At 53.2% G+C, this 13141-nt stretch overlaps 7 protein-coding genes across 7 annotated transcripts; 3 read left to right on the top strand and 4 right to left on the bottom strand.

The window, feature by feature from the left end:
- Nucleotides 1-173: 173 nt before the first annotated feature.
- Nucleotides 174-2120, top strand: alg10 (dolichyl-P-Glc:Glc(2)Man(9)GlcNAc(2)-PP-dolichol alpha-1,2- glucosyltransferase; the record flags this gene model as incomplete). The annotated part of the gene is made up of 3 exons (XM_043265865.1): nucleotides 174-930; nucleotides 986-1123; nucleotides 1174-2120. 3 exons carry the CDS (start codon nucleotides 174-176, stop codon nucleotides 2118-2120), a joined length of 1842 nt encoding a protein of 613 aa, XP_043121800.1.
- Nucleotides 2121-2621: 501 nt separating this feature from the next.
- Nucleotides 2622-4482, top strand: Aspvir_000732 (tyrosyl-DNA phosphodiesterase 1; the record flags this gene model as incomplete). Its single annotated transcript, XM_043265866.1, has 4 exons — nucleotides 2622-3083; nucleotides 3151-3263; nucleotides 3311-3710; nucleotides 3760-4482. The coding sequence occupies 4 exons, from the start codon at nucleotides 2622-2624 to the stop codon at nucleotides 4480-4482; spliced, it is 1698 nt and encodes a 565-aa protein (XP_043121801.1).
- A 128-nt stretch (nucleotides 4483-4610) lies between these two features.
- On the bottom strand, nucleotides 4611-5179 carry Aspvir_000733 (uncharacterized protein; the record flags this gene model as incomplete). The annotated part of the gene is made up of 3 exons (XM_043265867.1): nucleotides 4611-4727; nucleotides 4793-4858; nucleotides 4928-5179. 3 exons carry the CDS (start codon nucleotides 5177-5179, stop codon nucleotides 4611-4613), a joined length of 435 nt encoding a protein of 144 aa, XP_043121802.1.
- Nucleotides 5180-5743: 564 nt separating this feature from the next.
- Nucleotides 5744-6724, bottom strand: Aspvir_000734 (putative U-box domain protein; the record flags this gene model as incomplete). The annotated part of the gene is made up of 3 exons (XM_043265868.1): nucleotides 5744-5977; nucleotides 6045-6582; nucleotides 6642-6724. The coding sequence occupies 3 exons, from the start codon at nucleotides 6722-6724 to the stop codon at nucleotides 5744-5746; spliced, it is 855 nt and encodes a 284-aa protein (XP_043121803.1).
- Nucleotides 6725-7524: 800 nt separating this feature from the next.
- Nucleotides 7525-8013, bottom strand: Aspvir_000735 (RpiB/LacA/LacB family sugar-phosphate isomerase; the record flags this gene model as incomplete). The annotated part of the gene is made up of 1 exon (XM_043265869.1): nucleotides 7525-8013. The coding sequence occupies one exon, from the start codon at nucleotides 8011-8013 to the stop codon at nucleotides 7525-7527; it is 489 nt and encodes a 162-aa protein (XP_043121804.1).
- Nucleotides 8014-10078: 2065 nt separating this feature from the next.
- On the top strand, nucleotides 10079-10936 carry Aspvir_000736 (triose-phosphate isomerase; the record flags this gene model as incomplete). Its single annotated transcript, XM_043265870.1, has 1 exon — nucleotides 10079-10936. One exon carries the CDS (start codon nucleotides 10079-10081, stop codon nucleotides 10934-10936), a length of 858 nt encoding a protein of 285 aa, XP_043121805.1.
- A 109-nt stretch (nucleotides 10937-11045) lies between these two features.
- On the bottom strand, nucleotides 11046-12698 carry Aspvir_000737 (dihydroorotate dehydrogenase 2; the record flags this gene model as incomplete). The annotated part of the gene is made up of 2 exons (XM_043265871.1): nucleotides 11046-12197; nucleotides 12255-12698. 2 exons carry the CDS (start codon nucleotides 12696-12698, stop codon nucleotides 11046-11048), a joined length of 1596 nt encoding a protein of 531 aa, XP_043121806.1.
- Nucleotides 12699-13141: the final 443 nt, after the last annotated feature.

Genomic DNA, 13141 nt, shown 5'->3' on the forward strand with positions numbered 1-13141 from the left:
TCTTTCATCGTCCGTTTTGGGAAATTGTCAAAGACGATGTTTGAACCGTTTGCAACTCGAACTATTACTGGAGCTTTGGATAGAAGCTGGAGATTAATTACTACACTTTCTCTCCTTCATTCGCTTCACACAAGTGACCTTAATTCTCTTGTCTCATATGAGATATAGACACCATGAGTGCCGTACGGCCTGTATCAGGCATTTCTCTAGCTGCTCGATATGCGGTTCCTTTTGTGCTCCTGCTGATACCGCTATGGATGGCCAAGGTGAACACCGTCGTTCCGGATCCGTACCTCGACGAGGTTTTCCATGTCCCCCAGGCACAGGCGTACTGGGATCATAAGTGGTTCCATTGGGACCCTAAAATCACGACTCCGCCAGGACTTTACGTCTGGTCTTACGTCCTTTGTGCTGCTGCGCTAGCACTCCGTGGCTCTCCGACGGAGCTCAATGCTGAAGCTCTCCGCGCTACCAATGTCGCAGCTGCAGCGGTCTTTCTTCCCTGGCGGCTGCAGACTCTTTTGGATGCATTGCGTAAGGTGCGCAATACGCGCCATTCCGGAGCTTGGTTGAGCCATACAGTGCTGAATATTTGCATTTTCCCACCACTGTTCTTCTTCTCGGGGCTGTATTACACGGATATCGTCTCCCTGCTTGTGGTCATTGAAGCCTATAATTGGGATATCAAACGTACCGCGGGGGCCGGATCACTGCTGAAATCGGCAGTTTTTGTTGTGATTGGATTGGCGGCTCTTGTTCTCCGGCAAACAAACATCTTCTGGGTGGCCGTCTTTTTGGGGGGGCTGCAGGTGGCCCGGAAACTTCGTCAGTCTGCGAAAGCCAGCCAGGTCTCAAGCCCGATTGAAATCATCCAGAGCGGTTTCAACAACGAACTGTACGACCCGCTTGTGTCAGAGGCTTCCTTCTCTGGTGAGTGTTTTTCCTGGCCACCTGGACAACGCGTACTCATTGAGATGAAATCCAGACTATATCAAAACATCAATCTCGCTTGCTTCAGTTGGTCTGAGGAACCTCTTCCCTGTGATCGGCTCGATCGTTCCGTATCTCGTCATCCTTGCAGCCTTTGGTGGATTTGTGCTCTGGAACAATGGAGTTGTCCTGGGTAAGTCTTGTAGGCCTGGGTTTGTGGATGTGTGACTGATGATCTGCTAGGACACAAAGAGTTTCACACAGCAGGTCTACATCTCTCGCAGATGCTCTATATCTGGCCTTATTTCATGTTTTTCTCCTGGCCCATCCTGATTTTCCCAGTCATCAATCTCGTGCTTCCAAGCTCTGTGATACCGGCATTCTTTGACTATGGATTTACCAAAAAGCAAAAAGGGCTTCCCAAAATATTGACGGCCCTGGTCATACTCCCCGTCATGCTGGCTGTCGTCCATTTCAACACCATCATCCATCCGTTCACCCTTGCCGATAACCGTCATTATATCTTCTACGTCTTTCGTATTCTCCGCTCGCATCCAGCTATCAAATATGCTGCTGTTCCTGCCTACTTTCTTTGTGGCTGGGCTGTCATTTCTGCATTTGGATTCTCCACCGCCAAGCCCCAGCCTCAGTTTGTCCCAATCACAAAACCCACCGAATTGGCTGCTGCTCAGAAAGGGCAGTTGAAGGAGACTGCCCATAAGAAAGAGAAGTCCGAACGCAAGTCCAAGTCAAAAAAGGCCAGCCAAGTGACGGCATCGCCGCCCACCCAAGAACAATTCTCTCCCGAGGTTCTTGCCCGAATCCAGGAGCACCTCGTCCAGCGTCAGAAGCAACAGCAGGAAGCCCCACGAGCGAGTTTTGTGCTCGTCTGGCTTGCAGCCACGGCACTATCGCTCGTTACCGCGCCGCTCGTTGAGCCACGCTATTTTATCATTCCCTGGGTAATGTGGCGGCTTCATCTACCCCCACAGCCCGTGCCTGTTGTGTACCGTCAGCAACGGCCTCGTGATGAGTGGGAGGCCCTGCACGCCGATTTGGCAACTAATTTCTCCTTGTTCATGGAGACGTACTGGTTCCTGGCCATCAACGCTGCCACCGGGTATATCTTTTTGTACAAGGGTTTTGAATGGCCACAAGAGCCGGGGAAGATTCAGAGGTTTATGTGGTGAATCCCTACTGCTTTCTTTTTATATCATTCTTAATTGTGTTAGTACCGGTCATTTCTGTAATCATTAGATGGTCTTGTATATATACTCGAACAGAAGGGTTGTTGTAATATAGACTAAATAGCAAAAGCTTCCTGTATGAAATCGAAGTTCCTTGTGAATGGCCTTGAATTGTTCATGTGTTGGATTGGGACTGCGATTGCGGTTGCGGCAATATGACATTTAGTGTCAACGTCGGCGGAATATGTTCATTCAGTTACCAAAAGTGGTCATGTTCCAGTCCTTGCATCCGTTCATCTCATCAACTACGCATTCGCACACGGGTTCTGCACCAGAGTTCTTTATCTAACTTGGCCGTCGATGGTATGTCGATGGATCAGCTTGTCATCTTGTGTCCAGTACATTTTGTTTGTCGTACCGCCATCCTCGTCTATCACACTCCAACTTTGGCTTCAAACTAGGAAGTCAACCAGGCTCTTTTCTTCATCTATCGTCTACTACGCGATGGAAAAAGAAGACCGCCCCTCCAAGAGGGTCAAATTATCAGCTATTGATCAGCAGCTAGATCCCATCGAAGCGACTCCGACAGCCGTAGCAGATGGCTTGGCATCCTTGCACAGATCCATCACTCCTCCTCCATCATCACGACCCCGTAGGGAATCATCTGTGCCTCAAACCTCCGTTCACTCTGCAGAGTTGACTAGTGGTCGATCGCGGTTAATCCCATCTCCCATCCAGCTCACTCATATCCGGGACCTCTCTGCTGCCTCAGGCAACAATGTCGATACAGTTCGGTTGAAAGATATCCTTGGGGATCCCATGATCCGAGAATGCTGGCAGTTCAATTTCTTGTTTGATGTGGACTTTCTGATGAGTCAGTTCGACGAGGATGTAAGACGCCTGGTGCAGGTCAAGGTTGTCCATGGATCGTGGAAGAAGGACGCCCCGAATCGGATTCGGATTGAGGTATGCTTCTCTTTATTTCATCTTGCAAGAGAATTAGTCTGTGTGATGAGGATGTTTACCAAAGCAGGAAGCATGTCCTCGATATCCGAATGTTGAGGCGATAACTGCCTACATGCCCGAACCGTTTGGTACACATCATTCGAAGATGATGATCCTCCTTCGTCATGACGATCTTGCACAGTATGTGATATTGGAGTCAGTTGCTTTCCGCTTTACTGACTGAGCAGAGTTGTCATTCATACGGCTAATATGATACCCGGCGACTGGGCAAATATGTGCCAGGCCGTCTGGCGGTCTCCTCTGCTCCCGCTGCGAAGGACTGAAAGGGAACCAGAGGGGCCTGGAGCCGTCGGCAGCGGGACAAGGTTCAAAAGGGATCTCATCGCCTACCTGAACGAATACGGAGTCAAGAAAACAGGGCCCCTGGTCACACAACTCAAGCGCTTCGACTTTAGTGCAGTTCGCGCCGCTTTGATCGCAAGCGTCCCTTCGAAACAGAAGCTCAGCTCTCTGGACTCGCGGAAGAAGACGCTATGGGGATGGCCAGCTTTGAAAGAAGCTACTTGCGAGATACCTCTGACGCCGAAGGGGAACGGCCAAATTGTGCCATCACATATTGTCACCCAGGTTAGGACCGGCCCCGTTTTTTGTACGATCAAGCTCTGACAACCAGTAGATCTCTTCCATAGCTTCCCTCGGGCAAACAGACAAGTGGCTCAAAGACGTCTTCTTCGCTTCACTCTCGCCCACTTCCTCCACTGCGGGTATCCCCCAACCGAAATACTCCATTATCTTCCCTACTCCCGATGAGATCCGCCGATCTCTAAACGGCTATGGATCCGGCGGATCGATCCACATGAAGCTGCAAAGCGCCACGCAGCAGAAACAACTTCAATATATGCGGCCATATCTGCGCCACTGGGCCGGAGACAGTGCCGGCAGTAGCTCGGCCATTACTTCTCAAAGGGAAGCTGGCCGCCGCCGCGCGGCGCCCCATATCAAAACGTACATTCGCTTCTCAGACGCCGAGAAGATGGACACGATCGACTGGGCGATGGTGACGTCCGCCAACCTGTCTACCCAGGCGTGGGGAGCGGCCGTCAACAACGCAGGGGAAGTGAGGATCAGCAGCTGGGAAATTGGTGTGATGGTCTGGCCGCAGCTTTTTGTTCAAGAAGGTGATCCCCCCGAGCGACTCCAGCAAGCGGTCATGGTTCCGTGCTTCAAACGCGACCTTCCGCTGGTTGCCCCAGAGGATGCGCCAGAATGCGATGTCCTCGTCGGGCTCCGGATGCCGTACGACCTCCCCCTGACCTCCTACAAAGCCGACGAAGTCCCATGGTGCGCTACAACTGCCCACACCGAACCAGACTGGCTGGGGCAGACATGGGAGGGGTGACTCTACAGTCTACAATGTACACAGCAGAAACCATCCAAAGCTCATATCACGCGTAACTTGACATTCTTAATACTCCATAGGTAGCGTATATCCTCCCAAGTAGCATCCACCACATCCACAAAACGCAATCACGCACGGGTGCCGTACTTGTTGATCAGATCGTTCACCTGCTTGATATACAGCGCCTGCGCCTTCTGCGCACTGATGTGGTTAATCTCCTTCCAGGCATTATACTTGAACTTGGCCTGTCACCGTATCATTAGCCTTCCCACAGAAAGCAGCAAACAGCAACTGCAAAAAGCGAACATACCTCCATCTGATAAAACGACGGCTCAGCAGGCTTCTCGCCTCTCGCCTGCTTGAAGTACTTGTACAGCTAAGAATCATCAGCATCGCCCTTTCACCCAGTCACTCTGATATACCCAGGGTGCAGTCGAAGACATACCACCAGCTTCTCCTCCGGCCCGGGCTCCTTCTCCAGCATCTTGATCAGTTCCGTCGCGAACTCGAAGCCGGCTTTCAGGGCGGCATCGTTCCCGGCTGCGGTTGCGTCGTCGCCGGCGGCGAGGACGGCGTCGAGGGCAGCCTGCAGAGCGGCCTTGTCGATGGAGGCGGCGGCGGACTGCAGGGCGGGGGTGAATTTCTCCTTGGAGGCGGCGGCGTCGAAGGCAGTGAAGAAGTCGGTGAGGGAGGCCATTTTGATTGCTTTCTTGACTTGTGTCTGTGTCTGTTTCTGTTGAGCTGATATGGATATGGATAAGTGTTGTGGGTGTTTGGATTAGGGGAAGGGAAGTGGTGAGGGGTGAAAATAGCGGAGGTGGGATGGATGGTGGGGTTGATTAGCAGAATCCGTTGGGGCAGTACGGAGTAAATAAACAGACTCTTACAGACTATACACTGTGCTACGTCAGAACTCGGCAACTTCTATATGGTTTGACAGCCTTGGACTAGTATTTATTAGGTAGATGCATGTCATGTGTATATGTCAGTTGATTGGTTCCATATACCAAGTCATACAGAATGTAGACATGCGCATTATGCCAAGTCATCACATGAAAAAAGTGACCAGGGACAGTACTCCAAACATTATGCAAAAATCACAAAATCATCCATAGTGCAGACTGCGTGCCATCCAAGACGCCATTCGATGCAGAAAGAGAAAGAAAGAGAAAGAGGAGAGGAATAGCAGCGGGTATCCCTGCTCGCAACTCGTAGAATACATCAGAAGAAGTGAAAACCAAAACCACAGTATATCCAGGATCTACCAGTCCACAGCCCAGCCGTTCTTGTTGAGGAACTCCTCGCATGCAGCTTTCAGCGCATAGTTGGGCCGAAGATCGTTCACGGTCATGGGCGCCCGGGTGATGGGGTCAACACCGGACTGTTCGACGTATTTAACGATTCCAATGCGATCGAAGCTGGTACCGCTGGGTGTGATGACGGGATCATGCATGATCTCAAAGGTGATCCCGTCAATCAGGTAATCAGGCACAACCTGGACCAAAATCATTAGATACCCTCCCCACAAGAAGGAACACTCTCCCACAAGGATTACCACTTACCCTCTCCTGGATATCACCATTAGATGCAATGCGGAACGCCTCCCGGACATTTTGGATATTCTTCTCCGCATCCGCACGGAGCGCCTTCTGATCCTCCACGAACCCCGTCTGTCCGATCTCGCCCTTGTCCAGTTTGGCCTGCAGCTCCGCAAGCTCCCTGTTGAGATCGGCCTCGATCAACGACTCCACCGTGGCCAGGGTACCATTCATCTCCCGCAGCCGGGCAGTCTCCTTCGCAGCCCAGATCTGCTGCTTGGCCCGCAGGACCGTCTTGGACAGATTCTCCGTCTGCGCGCTCTTGGCAGCCAGACTCGCCCGGTAGGCATCGATGGCCACCTCGTATGCCTCCTGCGGGCGCCCGAGGCCCAGGAGCGCCTGCGCGAGGTACCAGCAGCTCTTGAGGCTCTGGGGGTTCTTGAGGCCGTACAGCTCGATCGCGGCGCGCGCGTCGTGTTCCACACCTGCCCATTTCTCCAGCCTTATCCGGGTAAGGGCGCGGTTGGTGAAGAAGGTGGGTTCGCGCGGGTTCTTCTGGATACTACCAATCCATCAAAGTCAGATCTGCTCGGCGATGACATGGGCAACGGGGATAATCACGCTTGAGAGTAGAGCTCCTCCGCACCATTATAGTCACCTTCCTTGAAGAGCTGGTTGCCCTTCTCTTTCAGTTCGAAGGACATGCCGGGCGATCGGATATTCGAGATATATCACAATAGATGAAGCGATGGAGTCTATGACTCGGTGAATTGTGATCAGTCAACGCACTTAGATGGACACCGATCACGGTGGGGCCGCTCTTCACACTTCAGTATCGACTACCGAGGCTGCTCCACAGGCACGGGCGCGTTAGACCCAGAGACTTAGAGTAACCCGAAAAAGGTCGAGCGGATGCAATCGAAGAATCAGTAGACTGAACAATGAGTCAACTGGCATAGTCCGGGGTATTCCGTGGTAAGATCTATTAGGCGGATACAGGCCCATAGAAATCCAGGAGTGATGCCTCACGCTGGAGACGAGAAGCAGGATGTCGTTATCCATCTCTTATAATTATGGATGCTGGAATTTGATGCCTGGTTGTCAGTCACCGTGCAAACGCATCGAAGCCGATGGATCCCCGCGGAATCGTCGAGCGGAAGCGGCTGACTCAGCCGGTATTGAAGCATAAGATAGAAATGCCTTGCTTACTTGTTTGGGACTAGAAGAATATGTACGAAAAATAATTCCCAAAAAGTTGATTCTCATCTATCATGTAAATAGCTTTTATCAACAGGGAAAAGATAGTTCGATGGACGGGATGTCGGCCTGCCAATTCATCCCGACCAGCCGTGGTCTCATTGATTCGCTGGATAACATCAAAAAAGATCATGTGTGCGTATACACGTATAAATCGGTTTAACCAAGACGGTTTATATAGGCGAATAAAATATGTCTGTTCGTCACCATTGACGGCTGCACGGGCCAATCCTCAAATTGAGCCCATCTACTGAGCAGCAGCAAATTCCCGCTCATAGTCGGTGATGGCCTGGACCTTGGCGGCAGAGGCGCTCTTGGGGTCGAAGCGGTAGGTGAGCCATTCGTTGGCGAGCTTCTTGGCCAGCTCGATGCCGATGACGCGCTGGCCAAAGCAGAGGACCTGCGCGTCGTTGCTGAGGATGGAGCGCTCCACAGAGAAGGAGTCGTGAGCGGTCACGGCGCGGATGCCGGGGACCTTATTGGCGGCGATGGCGACACCGAGACCGGTGCCGCAGATGAAGAGACCGCGATCTGCCTTGCCCTCCTTGATGAGTTTGGCGCCGGCGACGGCAGGGTGAGGATAGGCGGTCTTGTCGGAGGTGGAGTTGACGCCGACGTCAGTGACGGACTCGACCAGAGGGTTCTTCTCCAGGACGGCCTTGATGATCTCCTTGTAGGGCTGGCCGGCCTCATCACAGGCCATGACAATGCGGAGGGGCTTCGCATCGGTAGACATGATGACAAAGTACAAGCCAGATGGAGAAGAAAAGTGGAATGTGTGGATATAGAGATTGACAGGCGCAGATGTACGGAGTAGGTCCGATGAAAAGAATCCACTTGAACGATGGATGACAAAAGGGGATTCAAGACGCCCTTTATATCTTTGCCCTGTGAGCTTTAGTTGGTGCTTCTACACCTCCATTCTCGGTTGCAACAGTATCTGGGGGCGCAGTGGAGACTGTCCCGTGCATCGGTTGGGTGCTGAACTTAGTCGTCTCGAGTCTCTGTTGGACTATTGAGTTCTGCCTGCACGGCATCTGCGGCCATTGTCTTTCTGACAGACGGTTTTATAGGATAAAGGGGGGATGGAAACCCCCACAACCCGCATCGGAGGCATTGGTAGAGATGTCATGGACCGTGGTGGAGGAATGAGACATTTGCGATGCCCCGCAGTGGCGTTATGTCATGGACCCAGTACTACGGACTAGGTACTATGGTTATTGATGCATTACTGGCGGTATTATCATCCAATTATATCGAAAAAGAAAAAAAGTTCATTTGACGTTGACTGTCTCTCGGATGATTTGGGACGAATCCTGCAACATCCACAGGCGGATGGTCATAGCATAAGAGTTTGTACCGTCCTGTATGACGCCAGCCCAGAAACACCGCGTTCAACAAAGCTGATCTTCATTATCTTGACTCTGAGAGGTAAGTATAGTAGGTTGTCCAGTGGAGCTTGTTTGAGACGAGAGAGCCAGTGACAGACAGATTGGCCCTGGCTAGAGAGTGTCGTCTATCCGTGCTCGGACGCAGACACGCAGTAGACTTTGATGCTGAGTTGGCTTGAGAACTATGATGGTTCAGTATGCTTATGCGGCATGACACTCCTGTGTATCTGTTCTCGTACAATTCTTTTGAGCAATTCTTCTATGTTCCCATGTTGTGCTGTCTTGAAATCGGAAACCGACTCCTTGGGATCTAGGCGATAAAACCATGGCTTCGAGTATTGAACAGTGAGTCCGTTGAACCCCGGAATACCTATTCTGGGGTTCCATCGAAACTAGTGGTAGACTAGTATTAGGGATCCACATGTACCTTATAGATGCAGAGGTATCATGATTCATGTCCAGTATCAAAGAGTTGATTTACTACCTTACTGTCCTATAACTTGAGAGATTACAGGTACTTACTCATGATTGTCAGCGGAGGACAGTACACCGCGTAATAGCATCTATCCATGTCGGAAAAAGCATGATGGACACAGACTATGATATCAGAAAGGACAGTCTCAGCTTCATAACCCCCACTCCTACTTGATGCTCCAGTCCCCACTTTTCATAATATTTTAACTCGATAGAATCGGCTTGCTGCTCTTGGCCAAGCGTGTGTCAACCTACCATTCTGTCCATTCATCAGTTTCTTAATGTCCAATAATGAAGGGCCCAAGCGGCTCCTCGGGATGGCTTCACACTAATAATATAGGTACATATTCCAAGATCCGTATCCATCTCGTTCTGTTTCTTTCCATTATTGTTCAGCTATGGACGTATCAAGGAGGTGTACCGAGGCTGTAAGATACTCTGTCAGGTACTCCAAGGATAGCCTAAACAAGCCTCCCGACGTCCGTACAGCCACAGCTTCAGGCATCGGAGTTGCGCCGACTTGGAGCAGGAGAGCATCCCATGACTGGCAGATATTGACAAAAGACAAGTCTAGACTCAATGACATGACTTAGCGATTGGGATGTTCAGATTAGATCCGTGTTTTTCCTTGTCAGCCCATCAACACATTCCTGTGCTGAGAGGTGTCAGTCCTGAAGCACACCATTGCCAATGAATTGGTGACATCACCAGATGAGACACCGCATAATTGCTTCTCATTAACAATCTATCCCCAGAGGTATGTGCAAACAACTAGGAGGGACATTCCTGTCATACCTCAAATACCTACTCACCTTCATTGGCAGCCAATTGTGTCCTTATCCGAGCTGTCATCCTGCCTTAGCTACCAGCCAACCTAACTAATCAACAACCAAACTACCACTACCGCATCCACAGCGCAATCAGCAGAACACAATAATGGCCACCACGAAAGCAACCTTCCCTCCCCTCCCCAAAACCCTCCTCATCATCTCCCTCAAAATGTACTTCACCCCGGACCGCACCCTCTCCTACCTGCGCGACCTCCTAGCCCCCACGAACAAAATCGTCCTCCCCAAAAACCGCACCAGGCTCCTCCTAGCCCTCATCCCCGACTTCCTCACCATCTACCCCTGCGCCCAAATCATCAAAGACTGGGCCGCCGGCTTCCAAGCCCCCTCCGACTTCGACCCGGAACCCCCCTTCCTCCTCGGCGCCCAGGACTGCTTCTGGGAAGCCACAGGCGCCTACACAGGCGAGGTCTCCCCCGCCTCGCTGCGCTCGCTGGGGGTCCGTCTAGTTGAGCTCGGCCACGCCGAGCGCCGCGCCCTCTTCGCCGAGACGGACGACCAGATCGCGCGCAAGGCGGCCGCTGCTGTCGACCAGGGCCTTATCCCCCTTGTCTGCATCGGGGAGGTCACGGCCCCGGGGCCTATCGCGTCAGAGGCGGTGGGGCTGGCGGTGCGTGAATGTGCGGGGCAGATGCGCGCGGTGCTGGGTGCGATCCCTGCCGCGGCGCCGGTCATCTTTGCGTATGAGCCTGTCTGGGCGATTGGGAAGGCGAAGCCTGCTGGGGTGGACCATGTTGCGGCCGTGGTGGAGGGGATAAGGGCGGTGATTGGAGAGCGGGAGGGGGAGGTGAGGTTGTTGTATGGGGGGAGCGCGGGGCCAGGGTTGTGGGGAGATGGGGGGTTGGGGAAGGCGGTTGATGGGATGTTTCTGGGGAGGTTTGCGCATGAGATTGACGGCGTCAAAAAGGTGGTCCGGGAGGTGGAGGAAACCTTGCCGGAGCAATAGTGGACTCAAGATTTAGAACATTAGTGAAATACCTGAAAGGATGATAATTATGATCGTTGACAATGCTGGACTATTTACAATTATTGAAACTCTTCATCCGCTCCACAGTCTATTGGCGGGTTTTCTTTTCCTCTCGCAATTCCTGCTTCACTCGAGTGACCGTGCCAATCCCACCATACGTCACGGCCGTGTACATCATCGCGACCGAGGCCCCCGCATCCAGCACAGCCTGCGCCTGCTTGCCGTTGGTGATACCCCCAGAGGCAAAAATCACCTTGCGCGCCGGCCGATTGGCGGCAGTAGGCGGTTCGACTGCGGGCACGTTCTCCACGTCAGGCTCGGCTCGCGTCACGGCCGCTGCCAGTTCCTTGGCCTGGTCGGTTCCATTCGCATCGGACGCCGGAGCCGGCGGTGTATCCAGCAGCGCCCGGTAGCGGGCCACCAGGGCAGCGGTGCGGTCGAACAGCTGAGGCCCCGAGTAGCCGCCCGTCTCCTTCAGCGTGGCCTGTTCCTTTGACGGGAGAGAGAAGCCCTGCGGCAGCGGGGCAGGCCGGCGGTTGGTAGTGTTGCCCACGATGACGCCGTCCACTCCTGAGTGCCACACAGCGTCGCAGATGCCAGAGACCTGCTCGTCCGAGTCCTCGTCCGGGCTGACCTTGACCATCACGTAAGGCTTGGTCTTGCGGTCGACACTCTTGGCGGCGCTCACCACGGCCTTGAGGATGGCGGTCAGCGGGGCGGTCGCTTGCAGATCGCGCAGGCCAGGCGTGTTGGGGCTGGAGACGTTCACAACCAGGATATCGGCGTACTTGGCCAGTCGGTCAACGCAGTAGACGTAGTCGCGCTTGATGGCATCGATGTCCGAGTCGGGTGTCGCCTTGTTCTTTGCAATCTGCACGGCCAGCAGCCGTCCGGGCTGAAGACTGCCGGCGGGCACGCCGGCTTCGCCATCGAGAACCCGCTGCTCCGCTTCATCGTGCAAGCCGAAACCGTTGGCATAGGCGAAATCCCTCACGCGTTTCTCCAGGATGGCCGCCATGTGGTCGGCGCCCAGGGAGTTCAGGCCGTATCGGTTGATCATGGCTTTCTGTGAAGGCAGTCGGAACACGCGAGGTCGGGGATTGCCCTCCTGCGGCAGGGGGGTCGTGCCGCCGACCTCAACAATCGCGGGGCCAATAGCGAACAACGGGTCGGGGATCTCAGCATGCTTGTCAAGCCCGCCGGAGATGCCAATGGGGTTGTTGAGCGTATATCCGAAGACCTGCAAAAGCAAACCCTGCTAAGCAACAGACACTTATACACATCAGGGCGGTATTACCTCAGTAGCCAACACACCGTCCCCGTCCTGGTTGCCGCGTTCCCGCGGATGAAGTCCATACTTGTAGAGCGTCTTCAGAGCTTCTACACCGATATGATGCGCCTCTTCCGCGTCCGGATAAAGCATCCGAACAAGAGGAACCACAGCGTAGCGGTGGATGCTTGCCCTGGTATCCGTCGCATATACATAACCCACCAATGCAGCCACTACCAACGATGTTCCGTAAACCGTTCTCTTGAGGCCGCGGCCGGCCTTCTTGGGGGCCTCCTTTACGGCCTCAGCTGCCTCGCTGGTCGTACCTGAGGCATGTCGCACGGCACCTTGTTGCTGGAAAGCGGCCTGTCTGTGAAGGATTGAGGACCGATGGGAGCATCGCAATGACGGCACGGCGCGGGCCCTCAAACCGGCCGATCTCCAGGCGAGGCTGGTCGAATTGGCAACCATGTCGAGTCTGTCTGGCCGGGGTGCTTGGTCAGCCCAATTGAGTAGTCCTACAGGGCAGTCAGTTATATCTTGTCGTGGAAGATCAACACGTAGTCAACAAGACTTCAAATCTACGTTTCAAGGGCGATTCAACCGCACGCTCATCACTAATTCATCCGGAAACAAAAATATCACAAACTCACCTTCAGCTTACGACAATCGGAGTCCAATGCAACAGTACGGACCTAGTACCAAATGAAGAGCAGCGGCCAATTCCCCGCAATCAAACCAGTCAGTCTTCTCTTCTCGCAATCCGGTAGACTCTTTTCCTTCTGTTCCTCTTGCGTCAACGGATGCAGCGGGCGGTCAAGAATATTCCCGGCATAATCCTTCACAATCTCCGAGCGGTGTGCGGCTTTCACAGCTGGGGTTGACCACAACTATGCAGGTAAGGGAAATTCAAG

Source organism: Aspergillus viridinutans (genome assembly GCF_018404265.1).
Source record: "Aspergillus viridinutans IFM 47045 DNA, scaffold_1, whole genome shotgun sequence".
NCBI lineage: Eukaryota > Fungi > Ascomycota > Eurotiomycetes > Eurotiales > Aspergillaceae > Aspergillus > Aspergillus viridinutans.